The sequence below is a fragment of the Gambusia affinis genome, linkage group LG02 (genome assembly GCF_019740435.1).
Source record: "Gambusia affinis linkage group LG02, SWU_Gaff_1.0, whole genome shotgun sequence".
In the NCBI taxonomy this organism is placed as follows: Eukaryota; Metazoa; Chordata; class Actinopteri; order Cyprinodontiformes; family Poeciliidae; genus Gambusia; species Gambusia affinis.
In genome coordinates this window covers 12,050,615-12,066,769 of record NC_057869.1, presented here as the reverse complement: position 1 = coordinate 12,066,769, position 16,155 = coordinate 12,050,615, and the positions used below count along the sequence as shown (strand labels likewise).

The following is a 16,155-nucleotide window of genomic DNA, read 5'->3' as shown; positions in this document are numbered from 1 at the left end:
TGATTTATTGACTCAGATTTATTCATCTGTTTCCTGTTTCTCTCCGTTTAGCGTCTTAAAGAAAAGTCCTCCTCACTTGGTCAAAGAAATCATTTTGGTTGACGACTACAGTGACAACCGTGAGTCGTCTGCCCCGTCACTAACCATTCTGTTTAAATCGGAGCGTAGAAGTGAGTAAAGAGTCTTAATTTATGTGTTTTCCAGCGGAGGACGGAGCCCTGCTGGGGAAGATCGAGAAGGTTCGCGTCCTCAGGAACGACCGCAGAGAAGGTATAAAGAAATAAATCGAAAATGTCAGCTGCTCGTTCTGTGGTCCACAAGATGAAACCGTTTTGTTCTGATAAAGCGTCTTCATTCGCTCAGGACTGATGCGTTCGAGGGTCTGCGGTGCAGATGCCGCCACAGCGCCAGTCCTCACCTTCTTGGACTCTCACTGTGAATGTAACGATCACTGGCTGGAGCCGCTGCTGGAGAGAGTGGCTGAGGTAATCTCAAACACATTCTTCTCTAAAACCTCCATTTAATCAAAGCTTAATCCCCACCTGCGTTATTTTATTGCCATGTACAGTGTTGTTATGGGTGCTTGGGATCCTTGAAAATGCTTGAGGTCCAATTAGGTGTTTTCAAGATTTGGAAAGTTCCCGATTTCTGTATAAAGTCCTTGAAAGTGCTTGATATTCAAACTGCACAGCTTTGAGATAAAGTGCAATCTAATATTTGATTGAAAGCTCAAATTTAGGAATTGATATTTACCAGACATTTAAAGATAATAAAGAAAAACACTGGCTTATTTTTCACACTGTATGAAGTTACATCAGATCAAACTTTTTTTTGTCTTAAATTATTTATTATTGTGCTAAATAACAAAAAAATGTATCAAGAACATTTTTTAGAGTTTTTTGTACCTTTCTTAAACCAATCAGGTGTGTAAGACAGACATTTCAAAACTTTACATTTTGTTATATTTTAGTTTACTTTGTCCATGCTGAAGAATGTAAAATATTATCCCAACATATTATTAACGGCGATAAATGATATTGTATAATAGTGATTTCAAACTGTCTTCTTCAGTTTATTTGTATTATTTTTTATCTCCAGTGTGTGCTGATGGAGAAATTTGAAAACTTACCTTGAAAATGCTTGAACGGTTCTTGAATTTTACTGTGAAAAAAGTAAAATATGCAGGTTCAAACCTGCATATGGACTTTGAACATGTGAGCCAACAGTGGTTGTTCGAAGAAACAGAAATTAATTTTGTTGAATTTAATTTTCAACAAAATGTTAATGTTGTGTTATATTGCTTCTAGCCTCTTTCTCTTTTTTGCACTAATGGCACTAACTGTCTTTGAGCTCTTAGGAGAGTGTTAATACCTTTCATAAGTGCTGCACAGTATATCAATATCAGTGTGATTAATATTAATATTTTAAAAGACTGTTAGGCATGCCATAATTGTTAGCCATAATGCACATTCTACATGCAAGAATGATAGTCGGCCTGTTGGTTGGTGTCTCAGTGTAGTAGATTCCAGAGACAAAATGTTTGATTATCTAGAAAGTCAGGTTCATTTGTGGAGGTGTGAATGTGCAATTGGACTCTGATGAGGACCAAAAACACAAACTCTGATCCGCCAAAAAACCTTGGTCTTGGTTCGGTTGAAGTGAACTCAGTTTGCATGTGTATGTGAACACCAAGCAGAACGGAGTCCGCTCCAAAACCAGGAAGCCATCTGTTGAAGGGCATTCTGGGTAAATCAACCTAACCTTTTAGCAAAGACTAGGGGTGGTAGAGTACCCAAACATTGTACTCAAGTCAGAGGAGCATTACTTCAACATGTTTTTACTCAAGTAAAAGTAAAACATTCCCATCCAAGATCAAATTATCAAACATTTAATATTTAAAAATTACATAATCATACCAAAACAAAGTTAAGTGGAAATTTAAGTATTTCAAGGACCAAAATGACCATTTTTAGAAGTAACAAAAAATAACAAAATAAGGCAAAAGATCTTTTCAATTCAGTTTCTTTCATTAAAAAATCTTATAAAACTTTAATAAAAACAGCAGTTGTGTGTCTGTGTCTTGTGAATTTTTGGTTGAAACATGTTTGTTTTTCATTCAATAGGTAGAGAATACAAAGATTTTACTCAAGGAAGTGTAAAGATACCTCACAATAAAGTTACTCTGGTAAAAATAAAAATAAATGTGTAACCCGCAAGAAATGTTACTTCAAATACCCCTGATAGTTTGTAGAGTAGTTAAGTTACTTCAATGACTAAGACCAACACCACACACTTATAAAGGATGTTTCGCCTGATCAGAAGATTCTAAATGGATTCTGCACGTACGGCGCTGACGTCACGTCCCCATGAGTGAAATGAGCCTTTATTGCTTCCGCTTTGAGTTACGATACGATGACAGCTAGGAAAGACAAAGTCGTATTTCAGAAGCAAATAAAGCAATACCATGAACATTGGTGTCTTTCTGATATATTGGGCTTTTAAGTTTTCATGGATTTCCAAACGATCCTGAGTTCAGAAGACTGTGGCTTGTAAATATTAGTCGCTACAAGTTAAAGCTAACGCCGCACAGCAATGTTTGCAGCCTTCACTTGCTACACGGGGATTTCCGGGCTTCTGCCACTCACAACGGAAGCTTTCTGGGATTTAACGGGTTTACTATTATGAATGATATATTTTGAGTAGCTGTTTTAGCATTGCTTTTCTAACCGATTTCCAAGATTCTTCATCGAATTTTACAAGAACTTCCGGGCTATTAGCGGCAGCAACAATCAACTCTGAGCTCTCTGACGTGTCTGATGCAATCTGAGCAAAGGGGAGGGACAATCAACCTTATTGGCTGATGTGAAATCAGACTGCGTCAGCTATTGGTTGTTTAAGCCATCGCTTTAAACGATCACTAAGGGCGAATTGCAAATTTTTAAAGTTTGGTTTTTTTTGTTGCACTTTTACAAATATTTATGAACATATTTCGGAACTTATTTTTAATTATGTTACTTTTTAAATCTCATTGTAGAAAAAAATATTAAATCAATATTTATTCTTGCGCGTGTTTTTTTAAACTGGATTACAACAGCGTAGTAAAAATAAGTTGACTCATGTCTTCTTTGTGTGTCGTTTCCATTAGCAGTTCTTGGTGCCACACCACCACAGTTGAGGAGGGGAACAGATTTTTCAAATGGTTTAAATTGTTACACACAGTTCAGTGTGAAAGCAAACAGCTTTATCTGAATATATAACAAATGTTACAACTCTGATCCCCAATAAAACCCAGTCTACTGGACTATAAGCTGTTAAAAAACACACAGTCTAATTACACCGAATATTTCACATAATTTTTCAAATCAAATGCTTTCCTCATATTGTGCAGACTTATTTCTTACAATATTTGCAGATCAGTTGTCAAACTAAAATTACACTAGGCTGTGATTCTGACAGCCTCATTAAAAAAGCAGCACTAAAATGAAACGATCTCTAAATACTAATCTCATCCCATCCAGAGCCGCTTGACAGCTTGAAGGTTTGTGTGATTCAGTTTCTCTGCTGAGAACAGGTTGAAATGACTTTTATTTATATGTGAATCCAGCACAGTTTTATTTTCAGTTCATTATAACCAGTGAAGGTTTATGTTTTGTTTTCAATCAATTTCTTTCCATCAACAGAGCGCATATACTTCAGACTGTTATTGATGTGTGAAATGTGTTTATGAATGGATTTTGAAGGAGTTTCATGTAGGAGACAAATGTAGAGATCCTGTTTTGTTTCCTTCGTTTTATTAAAAAAAACTTTTACACCCAAATGATTGCAATGTTTATGTCCCATTTTTCATACAAATAAAGATCAGGGTCTCTTTAACACAAAAAGTGCAGAAATGTTTCATTCGCTGTTCAAAAACAAAACTTATTTTACATTCCCAAACTATTCCCCTGAAACAAACAAATAAATTTTAACACCATAAAATACAAAGAGCTGTCAGGTAACATTTTTAAAAACTTTCATAAGTGGTTTTAAAAATGTTCTTCCTCATAGACTATCTGGGAATATTAAGTTTGCTTTAACTTTTTTAAATGTTTATTAACCATTCACACTCGACCTTTCCAGTAAGAAGAATCAAAAGTTGTTTGTTTATCTTTTACTTACAATAAATCGCAGATAATTAAAGTTAAACTAAAGATTTTAAAATAACTTAAAATGAGTCAAGACAGCTAGTCAAACTTATATTTGTTCCTTAATAGGTAAAATTGAAAGAGACACAATAAAATAAACAGGTTTTCAAACAAATACACCCGTTAATTGTTTTCAACAAACTGCTAATTAAACTGATTAAATCTGAGAAATTGTTCAGTCTCTAAAAAGCCTAAAGAAAAGAACTTTTCTGTATAATGTGGTGTGTCTTTTGTTTGCAGTTTGCTAAAACTGTTTTATTGTTTGCGTATTTGGTTCAATAAATAATAAAAGAGGATAGAAACAGCATTCCTTGTAGTTGTGAGACCACAACAAAATAAAGATGTCATTTACTACCTGGAGGTTTGTTTCTGTGTTTGGAGCCATGTGTTCAGTGTTTTGTCTGAATCCGTTTTAAACCAGCTGAGCCTCACTGCTCTGACGCTCTGCTGGGAATAACGAAGCTGCACAGCTTTCCAGCTCTGAAACTCAAAAAGAAAGTAAATCCAAAACATAAGCGCATGAATCAATACTTTGAGTGGAAATGTTTACTTGAACTTTCTTCATCATGAGGTCCTTTGATTTCTCATAAATATTTACTGATGCGCCAGATTCCCTGTCATTGTTTAGCTGCAGTGGAAGGAAAATAAATATTTTTCTGTGCCTGTGTTTCAGGATAAGACGAGGGTAGTTTCCCCAATCATTGACGTCATCAACATGGACAACTTTCAGTATGTGGGAGCCTCAGCTGATCTGAAAGGAGGTCATTTCTGTTTTCATGTATCTCACTATGACTTGTTACAATTTATTAAGTGACTGATTATAACTGTCTTCTTGTTTCTGGTTCTGTTGGTAGGCTTTGACTGGAATTTGGTGTTTAAATGGGACTATATGACTCTGGAGCAGAGACGAGCCAGACAAGGCAACCCCATTGCCCCCATCAAGTGAGTTACTCTCACTTCCTGAAACAAAATGGCTCAGTTTTTCACCCAAGTGTTTGTTGTGAACCCCTGACCTCTCTGTTCACTGCACTTGAAGGACGCCGATGATTGCTGGCGGTCTGTTCGTCATGGATAAGGAGTATTTTGAGCGACTAGGAAAGTACGACATGATGATGGACGTCTGGGGAGGCGAAAATCTGGGTGAGTTCCCAGAGTTAGGGTCAACACCCCCACTGTGGGTCAAAAAACACCAAATTACATCAGTTGGATATGAAATCCAGAAAGAAAACAACATTTAATCTGATTTCTTACATAGTTGCTTTAGATAATTGTGACCATTGAACTTCTGCGTCTGGATTCAGAGGCGGTTTCCGGTTATTCAACTTGATGTATTAGCATTAGCACATAGCATGTTCATCCCCTTCTATACAAAATAATAGTGTTAGCATGCATTGCACATTGTGGTCATAACAAAACCAAGCGCTTTGTTATGACCATAAAACACTTGGTTTTTTGGTCTTAACCAAGCGTTATGACGACAAATGTTGTGATGGTGTAATAACCACTTAAGTAAAAATATTCAAACACCCATCATTAATACATGAAAGAAAAAACATTTGAACAATATACATAAAAGGATTGCAGTGAATTATAAAGCTTGCCTCTTATCAGTGAAATAAATAACAAAAGGGAAGAGGAAATTAATAACTTAGTATTTATGATGGTCCAAAAGAAGAAGAAAATGAAGTGAAACTGGAGGACCACACCCCGAATGATAGACGTGAGGAAACACAGGAACAGTCAGGTATAAACAGTCAGAAGCATTAAAGAAACACATTTTTTGTAATTATACAACTATTAATATATACCCAATTACATAAGCCTAGGTTGTGATTAATTGTCGATTAATAATTAATTAGATTAACTAATAATGTCCGATTAGATCGTCATCCTTAAGTAGAGCCGTTCATAAAGGAATCAAGATGGCGGACCATTTCTCAAAATTTTGAAATATAAACTCTTGACAAACTCTTAAAGTTTGACCTTAGTATTGATAATTCAGCCGGGCTGCATTGCGGAGCGGCGTCAACGTAATCCAAAATTTCTGATGTGCTAAGATACGAAGACCAGGATAATCTGACAGAAAAGTGGAGAAAAGTTGTACAATAATGGAAAAAGACGTGATGGCAGGAAGCAAGGAAGACTTTTTCCTATTCTGTCAGTTTCATGTATTTTGATTCATTTCAGTTCATTTCAGTGTTGTTCTCTATAGTGCACCGTGAATTAATGCAAGAATGCTTCATTAACCCCTAGGAGAGAGCTACACGTTATGTTCAGTGGAAGTTTATTTCATAATCTTGCTGTAATCTGTGTTCTTTTTTTTGGGGGGGGCTCCCACTGATTACTTCCCACTCATTAAACTCCCACTCCCCTGTGCGATGTTTACTGATGAAGCTCTGCTTGTGCTTCATGCTGCGTCAGGAAATTGTCTGCATTTCCATGCCAAGAGCAGAAAGCCATTCAGTGATTATATTCTCAGTTTAGAAATGACAGCGGTGCTTCGATGATAATACAACTGAAACACTGGGTGAAAATTACTGGTCTACACAGTGGAGATCATTTGCAAACTGTGGAGTGATATAATTGCAGCTTTGTCTCCCTGTTGCCTTTGTTTTGGATTCAGTTGGGAAGCGGGATGAGCTGACAGAGTGATTCACGGCGCTCCCTGGGAGGCGCAGGCAGAGACTCAGAGACTGGATTGACAGTCCAGACTCATTCAAACCCAGAGGATGTCACAAAGCTAACTGCAAATTATAAACACTTTTCAAACATTTAGAAGGTGCAGGAGACTAAATTAGTTGTTCTTTTCACACACGTTTTGATATAAATTACAGAGCCCCTCCAGGGAGATGGGGAAACAGTTTTCTTTTGTGTTGCCTCACAATAAATTTGCAAATACACCCTGGTCTATTGTGTGTACAGTCACAAATGTCTCACATTTAAAAAGCCTCAATAAAAATGTGTTTTTATATTCTTTTTGGTGCAAAAAGTGTATCAAAATCAATTTATTCACTTTTTGTTTGTCTGTTTGTGTAAGCTTGAGATGAAGCTGCACATGAAAACGGCTCTTTATTAACCATTCAGACTAACAACACAAAAAAGACACAATCAAAACTGTCAGAGGACTTATTACCCATGAAAATAACTCAGAAATACTCCAAATAGTTTGGATGTATTTTTTCTTTCTTTCCTTCTTGCAGAAAGTTTCTGTTTCTATCTTAGAAGTGATGGAAAGTCCATGTTTGTATTTTGCACATAGGTTTGTAGTGCTTTTCTACCCTAAATGAGGAGATATAAAACTTCAGACTTCTCACAAACAAGACAAAAACATACATGGAAAAACCTTTCGAAAACCTTATTATAGCAGAAAGACTTTCAATACTCAATCATGCCGCATGAACTGACCAGTAAATTACTGCGAGGTAACGCAAAATAAAGACAATCCTCCATGTTCTCTTGGCGGCTCCATTATAAATAACAGACTGTGATGGGCGTTTGTTTGTTGTTGTTTTTTTTAGAGATCTCGTTTCGTGTGTGGCAGTGTGGCGGCAGCCTGGAGATCATCCCCTGCAGCCGGGTTGGCCACGTCTTCAGGAAACAACACCCCTACACCTTTCCTGGAGGCAGCGGGACTGTGTTTGCGAGGTAATGCACCAAAAAAAGAGAAACACACATTGTTCTGCTGGAAACTCAACGTTTTGTGTCCTTTATTGACGTCACAACGAGCTCTTGGCTGCAATCAGCAGAAACAAAAATCCACAGAAGATCCGTTTCCAAACTTCTCCAGTCCACCTATTAAAGGGTTTTATGCAGAACACACAATAACCACAGTCTTTTCTCAGCTCTCCCTCAGTCTGTGAACGTGAAAATTAGTTTGTACAGAAGATTTTTTTATTATTATTATCTTGCCTTTTTTCCCATCTGTGTTTAAATAAACTAAAATTAAATGTTGAATTCTCTTCACTTTGAGATTAAGCATCATAGTCATGATTAAGGATATTTGAGGACATCAACTAGCAAATATAACAAAATGTTGACATTACTGCGACTCCCTCTTGTCTTTACCTGAACGTTTTTAGAGTCTATCATCATTATCTTTACTATCTTAATCTGAAACGAGTGAAGAATCTTCAAAGAGGAAAAAGTTGCTCCCACAGCAGCAGAGTATGGAGCTGATAAACCCCAGTCTTCTGAACCATGGGTTTAAAATAACGTGTCCAAATCTAATTTTGTTTTTCTCAGGAGCTACAAACTCTATTTCAATAATCACGGTTTTAAAATAAAGCTAACACTTTGGAGAGTTGATCAAAAGTCTCTGTATCACAGTAGCTGCTATAGTTTCAGAGAAAAAGAGTATAAAACATAAAATCATTTATTTCTGCCTCGCAATTATAATTTTTTTTTACATTATACACTATATAAACCTTTCAGAAATATCATAAATAAGGCTACAAACCTTTGGAAGGTCCATCTGTGGATATTAACTGTGTAAAAGTTGATGTAGCTCAGCAAAACTAAAATAAATTTACAGAGGTCTGAGTTTTGCTTTTGGGCGGGTTGACACATCTCCTAAACTGGAGATTTATTGTGTCTAAGCTTTAAAACTCATTTTCCATGTCTAAAATTGCTTGTTGTTTTTTTAAATATTGAAAATCCAGTGTAAAAAAATTAAAACAAATTTACAACATTTGGTTTAAAACCACCAAAATAAATCATTTTATTTTTTATTTTTGGCAGTACCAGAGCTCCCTACAATGTTTTTTGATGATGGTTCTTGGTCACTGACGTCTGTCCTGCCCTTGGGCATAAACTTAAATTCTCAAATGCTTTTTATCAGCTTCTAGCCAAGAGTCTGACATTTCTGTGGACAATTAATATGTCTGTGTTTAACTGAGGGGAGGTGCAGAAATTAGCGTGGGGAGAAAAAGTTAAAATCTGTGAGGCTTAGCAAGTTTTTAAATGTCAGACAACACAGCAGTTGGCTACTCGTGATGCGATGGATAAGAGTTGCTCTGTATGGTTACTGAGCAGGATGAAAATAAACTCTGTAGATATGGATGCGCTTCAGCAGCAGAGTTTAAGCATCTCCTGTCAGTTTCACTCCCCGTTTCGTCTCAGCTGAAGTGTCTGAGTCCAAACGGAGAGCAGCAGTGCAGCGAAAAGCAGTGCCATCTGCATGTAGGTGGCTGCGGTTTCCCGTCTCGCCCTTGAAACAATCCCAGACAGTGTCCCAAAGCTTCAGGACAGACATTGTTTTGTGAGCCTGGGTGAGTTCGTAATTGTCCCAGAGGGAGCAGCATTTCCAGCACAGCCAAGCAACAATCGGCTTTTTGAGGCCGGGCCAGCTCAAGCTGACTATGAAGAAAAGCATCTAAATAAAGTTCACAGGAACATTATCTGTTGCTGTCCTCCAGATGGGCATTTCTAAAAAACAAAACAACATCTTGACTGCAGACTGAAACCACTTGCACTCTTGGACCTTGGAATAGATCATTTTTGTAATCAGCTAATTGAATGCAGTTAGAAATATCTGGAGGTACATTAAGAACAACAAAAACAACAAAATGATTTTCCATGGCATTTTTTCCATTTATATATTTTCATTTGGGCCTCAAATGTTTCTAAAAACAGCAAAGTGCTTAAAAAACTCACCCAGACAATTTTTTAATAAGTAAATGTTTTTTTGGTATCTGAAAAATTAGCCTTTTCAAAAATCTCTGGAATGTTATGTCGCAAATGAGCAGGTACCCCCCGTTGCCTAGCAACCCCAGCCAAGCCAAGCCTGTCACCTAGCAGCCCAATCTGAGCTCCAACACATTTGGTCAGCTGGTTTTGTTGTCTATTTTGTTGTTGACTTACCATCCAGACACCGTAAGTCGACAACTTGCTGCTTTCTTGTTGGTTGTGCAGGAGGCTCCACTTCTGCTTTTTAAAGATCTAACGTTGTATGATTACGCATCTGTTTGTTGCCATCTTCACTTTTCTCTGTTTTTAACCTTTTAATTTCTGTTCAAATGGTTGAGCTGTGGCGTTTTTCCTCAGGAACACAAGACGAGCAGCAGAGGTGTGGATGGACGAGTATAAGAACTTCTACTACGCTGCTGTTCCCTCGGCGAGAAACGTTCCCTACGGGAAGTGAGTCCAGTCAGATTTTAAATAAATGCAGTAAACAAGGTTCCTAGATCACATCAGTCCACAACAATTAGGAACAAGTAAATGGAAAATAACTTTTTCTAACAAGTATTTCAACTCCTACACATTCAATTTCTGTCGGGAAACACATTTGTAAAGCTTTAAAATGAATTTATTTTATTATAGCAGCATAATCTGACAGTGGAAAATATGAAATCCCATATTTAACATTTGTTCTGCAGGAATGACCCTTGTTAAGATCTGCAACTTAAACAAAGGAGAGATGTGCTGATCTTTATTAGCCATTAAAAGACTGCAGGAAAAAAGTTATTTTTCCAGTTCTTTAAAGTTTAAAACAACTGGAATAAGGTAAAGAAATGTTGGAATGAGATTTCCCAGCAAAGGGTGAAGGAGGTGTGATGCTGTGGGTCATTTTTCCAAAGGTCCCTGGATGCAGCATGAACTCCTTAAAATAGCAGGAGACGGTAAATAAAAGGATAACTGGATGTTACCAGTAAACTGTTACTTTGTAATTATTGGGTCTTTAAGCAGGAAAATGATCCAAACTTATCAACACAGAAAATGTTAATTGAACTAAATGAACCGTTTTTCATGGTCATCTTAGTTCCCAGACCTGAATCTTAAAGAACGGGAACAATTTTAGATTTTTAGCAGCAGACATGACCAAACTTTGTTCATAAATGGAGAAATAGTGAGAAAACAATTAAAAAGCTGTTGGAGATGTTAGTCTAACGATCATACATAAGCAGTGTTTCTGTGCTTCAAGGCTGGTGTTTTATGGGTCAGAAGCTGAAAACCGGAGAGCCTCTCATCTAAAAGGATAGAAGCAATATTATGATAATATTTACCAAAGAAAATAAAAGAAATGGGAGGAAAAACTTCTAATCTGCGTGGAAAATTATACAACAGTGTGTTATGTTGCTCATAATGAGGCAGAGCTGTCTGGCTCACTAATACGACCATTCATCATTAAAAATGCATCAAAACCTGCAGGAGGATTTAAGGCGCGGCCTGCTGACTGTCTGGTCTGCGTATGTCCCGGTGCAGGGGGTCTAAAACCCGTGGTTGCAGAGCCACAGGTGGCTCGTTTGGCTCCTCATTCTGGGCCCTCTTGCCTCCAGCCAGAATCCTTTGAAATGACCAACATTTGTATGCAGGGAGATACTTTTATCAGACCTTTTATGTGTTTTCATAGCAAGGAATTTACACAGAAAGATGACAATTATTGATACAGACAGGTTTATTTAGTTAGTTATCTTAGTTTATTTAAATGTTTGTAATTTTTCCATAAATATGAAGTAAAACTAGCTTGTTTTTCCCTTGTTGTAAAGTTTTTATGGTTTTCATTACTTTGAAGCCCAAAAAACAAAAGACGAATGTTTTCAGTTTCATCCAAAATAAGAGATTTTCATGCATTAATTTGATAAATCATTTATCCTCTGATCCTTGGATGTTCAAACTTTTTGTCAAATGGGCCAAAACAATAGAGGGGGAAAACGACAACCTACCTACTCAACAATAAACCATGTTGCAATACTTTGATTAAATGAGTAAAATAGTACATTTTCAAGTTGGATGTGTTAATTATTGTAGATCCAAAATGTCGGAAGGATTTTACAGGTTTGCCTCATAAAATAAAAGTGTCCACTTTGTGAATTGTAATAAAGCATTTTCTGTAAATTTTTTAGCGATAAAATCAAGATTTAGGTCACCTTCATTGAAAAGTCTGAGCTAAGTGTAATAAATAGATTAAGATCAGATCTGAGTGCATCAGAGTCTCACAAGAGGAATTTGTATTTTCTTGAATTGGAGTTGTGGGCCCCAGAAAATCACTTAAGAGGCCGGAAATGGCCCCCGACCCGCACTTTGGATACCCGTGCTCTTAAGGTTGATGAAATTTGAAAGAGGTTTGACACATCTCTCTTGTCTTTGTGCCTCTAACACCGACAGCATGGAAATGGTTGTTATTTGGACTTGTGGGAACCCAGCTGGCGTATCAATGAGGCTAAGCGGTTATTTTCCTCTAATGCAGCCAATCAGACAAGCCTCCACTTCCTGCCCTCACCGACTATTACTGTGATCAAATCAAACCCCAGAAACACACTGAAGATCGCAAGTTACCATCGTCTGATTGCATACGATGTCTGTGTGTCTCAGTATCCAGAGTCGCTTGGAGATGAAGAAGAGGTTAGGCTGTAAGCCTTTCAAATGGTACCTGGAGAACGTCTACCCCGAACTGAGGTAAGAGCTTAATCAATCAATCAATCAATCAGCCAATCAATCAATGTATTTATAGAATACTTTTAGTCAAGTGTAGGGATGGAAATCCTACGAAACATGTTCAATACATTATCACGCCAATACGCACTACTTGCTTAACAATTCCAAGTAATTGAACTGCTGAGAATCGTAAAGCAAACGTCTTAACGAATCTGCTTATCGGTTCCCGTAGCGTGACGTATTGGCGTGATGACGTAAATCACACGCTCTGAATTTTGCTTTAGAAAGTATCCAAGATGGCGTTGCGGCAGAAGCGCTCCAAAATATGTTTTTATTTCACAAAAAAGGGCGATACGAGGGCCAGTTACAATATGTTCTGAACTTTAATCACAATAAAAGTAGGAAATGTCCTCAAACAAGTGGCCACCCAGCATGCAAACAATTTGTACGAATGTAAAGCGTTAATACGTTGCTTAGCAATAGCGGTGCTAAGCAACCGAGCGCGGAGGTTTGAGCGGGGCGTCTCCTGCTATGAATGTCCCAGGTAACGTTGAACTGGTTTTTGTATCAATGTTATCTCCATACAGCATGAATAATCTCCATCTCACATTAACATTTACAGTCATATTCAGTAAATTAGAATATATTTAATGAAGAAGCTCGTTTATTATACTGGAAACACAAACTGTTGTGCAGAAAGTTGCATTTCACTTTAAAATGTTCATGTGACAGAAGGATTCTTATAGTTTTAATTTTGTTTGAATTGAATAAAACATGGTGCATATTTTGAATTAAAGAGTTTATTTCCTACCTCAATGAGAATCAATATTAATAAATTCTTATCAATTCCCATTCCTGGTCAAGTGTAACACAAAGTTCTTTAGAGTTGTTTAAAATGTAAGAACGACATTTGACCCCAACACAGATGCACAGTGTAATGATGAAATCACGTAAACAGTCCAAGTCAGAGCAGGAGGAGTCCGTCACCTGGTTCTGGTGTTTGCAGGGTTCCAGATCATCAGGACATCGCCTTCGGAGCGCTGCAGCAGGGAGGGAACTGCCTGGACACCCTGGGGCATTTTGCAGACGGAGTGGTAGGCGTCTACGAGTGCCACAACGCCGGAGGGAATCAGGTAGAGATTCAATGACAAAACACACAGGAAACCTGGGAGGACATGAACTGAAGGAATCTGGCTGGATTCTGTTAGTAAAACTGGTGATTGAAAAGGATAACGTGTAGATATCTCCAAAAATGTAAAGAAAAAATATCTCCAAGTAAAGAAAATCTCTGTATTTTGAGTTTATAGGGTTTTTGTACAGAAATGTGCAAATTCAGCCAAAGTGTTTTGAAAAATGTACAATTTTATGTTAGTCTGTTATTTAAAATAAAAAGCTTGTAGTAGTAATTTAACAAAATGTGAGGAAAAACCAGAAGTATTCATATTTTCACACAATTTAATGAACACATTAAATTAATTAAAAATCTTTTCTTATCTGTTTGATAATTCACTATATCTGGGTTGTGCCTTTTCAGGGAGTTTTCCTGATGTTGAACTATACAGACTATTGACTCCTGAATCTGTTCTATGGAGTTTATTCTGTTTTTAAAGGTGTTTGGTCTACAGAAGCACGATAGTCACCGACATCGGTATCGGACGATTGTTGTTATGTTTTTCTCATCAGTATTGGTTCAATATATGAAACAGGATTTTTTTCCAAAGGTGTTGAAATGGTAGTGAAATATATGTAATATTGATAAATATCGGTTATCTGCCATAACAGTGTTATTAATATCGGATGTTGATATCAGCTCACATTTTTCTATCGGTCATAAAGAATATTTCACTGGGATAAGCTGATGTTTAGATCTGGACATGTTGAACCATAATATAAATTAAATCCCTCCCGTTGAGATTGTCCTGTACTCAAACCACTAATCTTATACATTTATTTATTTATTGTTTTTTAGGAATGGGCCCTAACCAAAGACAAGTCGGTGAAACACATGGACCTTTGTCTGACGGTGGTGGACCGGACCGCCGGCACCCTAATCAAACTACAAGGATGTCGAGAGAACGACAGCAGACAGGTACTGATGAAACACACTGCATTAAAAAACTAATAAGCTTTTATTTCTGACATTACATCAGACAAAACGTTTCTAGTTGTAAGTCAGCTCGGATCCCTAAAATTATTCCTGTGTAATAAATGCAGAACAAGGAGGGAGGACTTGTTTGACCACTTTCATCAAATTAGAGGTTCACCTACATTTCCTCAGTATTTGGCTTAATTCCCCTAAAGGGCCTGAAAAATGAGCTGTCGCAATAACTTCATGATTGTTAAGTCGTATTCAACGGGCACTGCGCCGTTGCCTAGCAACTCCTTGCCGAGCCCATCCTGTCACCTAACAACCCAATCACCTTTGGTCAACTGGTTTTTCCGCTGTTATATATTATATATTGCTGACAAGCAATGTTTTCTTAATTTTTACAGAAATGGGAGCAGATCGAGTCCAACTCGAAGCTTCGCCACGTGGGCAGCAACCTCTGCCTGGACAGCCGCAGCGCCAGGATGGGTGGGCTAACCGTGGAGGTCTGTGGGCCGAACCTTAGCCAACAGTGGAAGTTCACCCTGAATTTACAATCATAGGGGGCGCCGCAGAGCCCTGGATATCTGACTGAGACACAAAAAGACAGAAATACGAGCAAAAGACTGGAGGAGCAGGATGGACTGGAATAGTCCTCGTCCTCCGCAGAGACGCAGCCAGTTCTCTCTACACCCCTCTCCCCCACCGACCCCCCTCCCTTAAACGTCGAGCCACGCCCCGTGGGGGAGGGGCTTGTAGACGGCGTGGGAGCGAACCGGAGACTGACTGCATGCGGTGGATGGAAGCGATGAAGAGGATTTAGTTTCCAACGACATACCTCGGCGTTCTGTCATTGACGGTTCCAGAGAGATTTCCTTTTTTTTTCTTTAATGCTGGTTGAAAACAAACTAAACCTTTTGGTGGATTATTTTTATTTTTCTTATGCGTATTTTAAATTTTTTTTGATTTTTTATTCTTGAATCTCTGCTGTGAGCTGCTGGAGCAGATTCTGTTCCTAAGTGATTCTTGTTGGGGCAGGTGGAGGTTTCCTATGGTGGGTTTTGGGTGTCGAGTGATGATGGAAGGAGGAACCTGGACTCGATTCTTCGAGCTGTTCTTCTTTTGTTCTCTCACTAGTTTACAAAATTGACAAAAAAAGATGGAGGAGGAGAAAAGAGAACTCTGTATTTTACTTTCTGTGCGTCTGATTCCAGTCCGTTGTCCTTGGGAGCGTCTTTACTTCTTGACGGAGGGTTGTGTCTGAAACCGAAAGCCCGTCTCTAAGGTCTTCAGGATGTAGCGCTGGCTGCTGCAGCATCCTTACTTCTTCACTTTGTTGTTTCTTAAAGACTGCACAGAAAAAGAAAAAAAAACATCACAAGTCTTTGTTTTGTTTTGTTTACTCTTGTCAACATATGGCACCAGATTTGAAAGGAGTTTGTTTTAAGTTTCAGGAGGACCAGAGGAGCAATTAAAAACAGTTTTTCCTTACATACTGTGACTGTTCTCTGA

At 37.9% G+C, this 16,155-nt stretch overlaps 1 protein-coding gene across 1 annotated transcript in view; it reads left to right on the top strand.

Moving 5' to 3' along the window:
• The window catches only part of galnt2 (UDP-N-acetyl-alpha-D-galactosamine:polypeptide N-acetylgalactosaminyltransferase 2), a 71,158-nt gene extending 55,022 nt beyond the window's left edge, over positions 1-16,136 (top strand). Inside the window, exons 5-16 of the mRNA XM_044136020.1 lie at positions 52-119; positions 205-270; positions 364-485; positions 4,858-4,945; positions 5,039-5,126; positions 5,221-5,324; positions 7,703-7,829; positions 10,227-10,319; positions 12,495-12,578; positions 13,564-13,690; positions 14,527-14,646; positions 15,051-16,136. Of these exons, the coding sequence (XP_043991955.1) occupies positions 52-119; positions 205-270; positions 364-485; positions 4,858-4,945; positions 5,039-5,126; positions 5,221-5,324; positions 7,703-7,829; positions 10,227-10,319; positions 12,495-12,578; positions 13,564-13,690; positions 14,527-14,646; positions 15,051-15,206 (1,243 nt within the window). The 3' untranslated portion in view covers positions 15,207-16,136. The remainder of the gene's footprint in view (positions 1-51; positions 120-204; positions 271-363; positions 486-4,857; positions 4,946-5,038; positions 5,127-5,220; positions 5,325-7,702; positions 7,830-10,226; positions 10,320-12,494; positions 12,579-13,563; positions 13,691-14,526; positions 14,647-15,050) is intronic.
• The last annotated feature ends 19 nt before the right edge of the window (positions 16,137-16,155 follow it).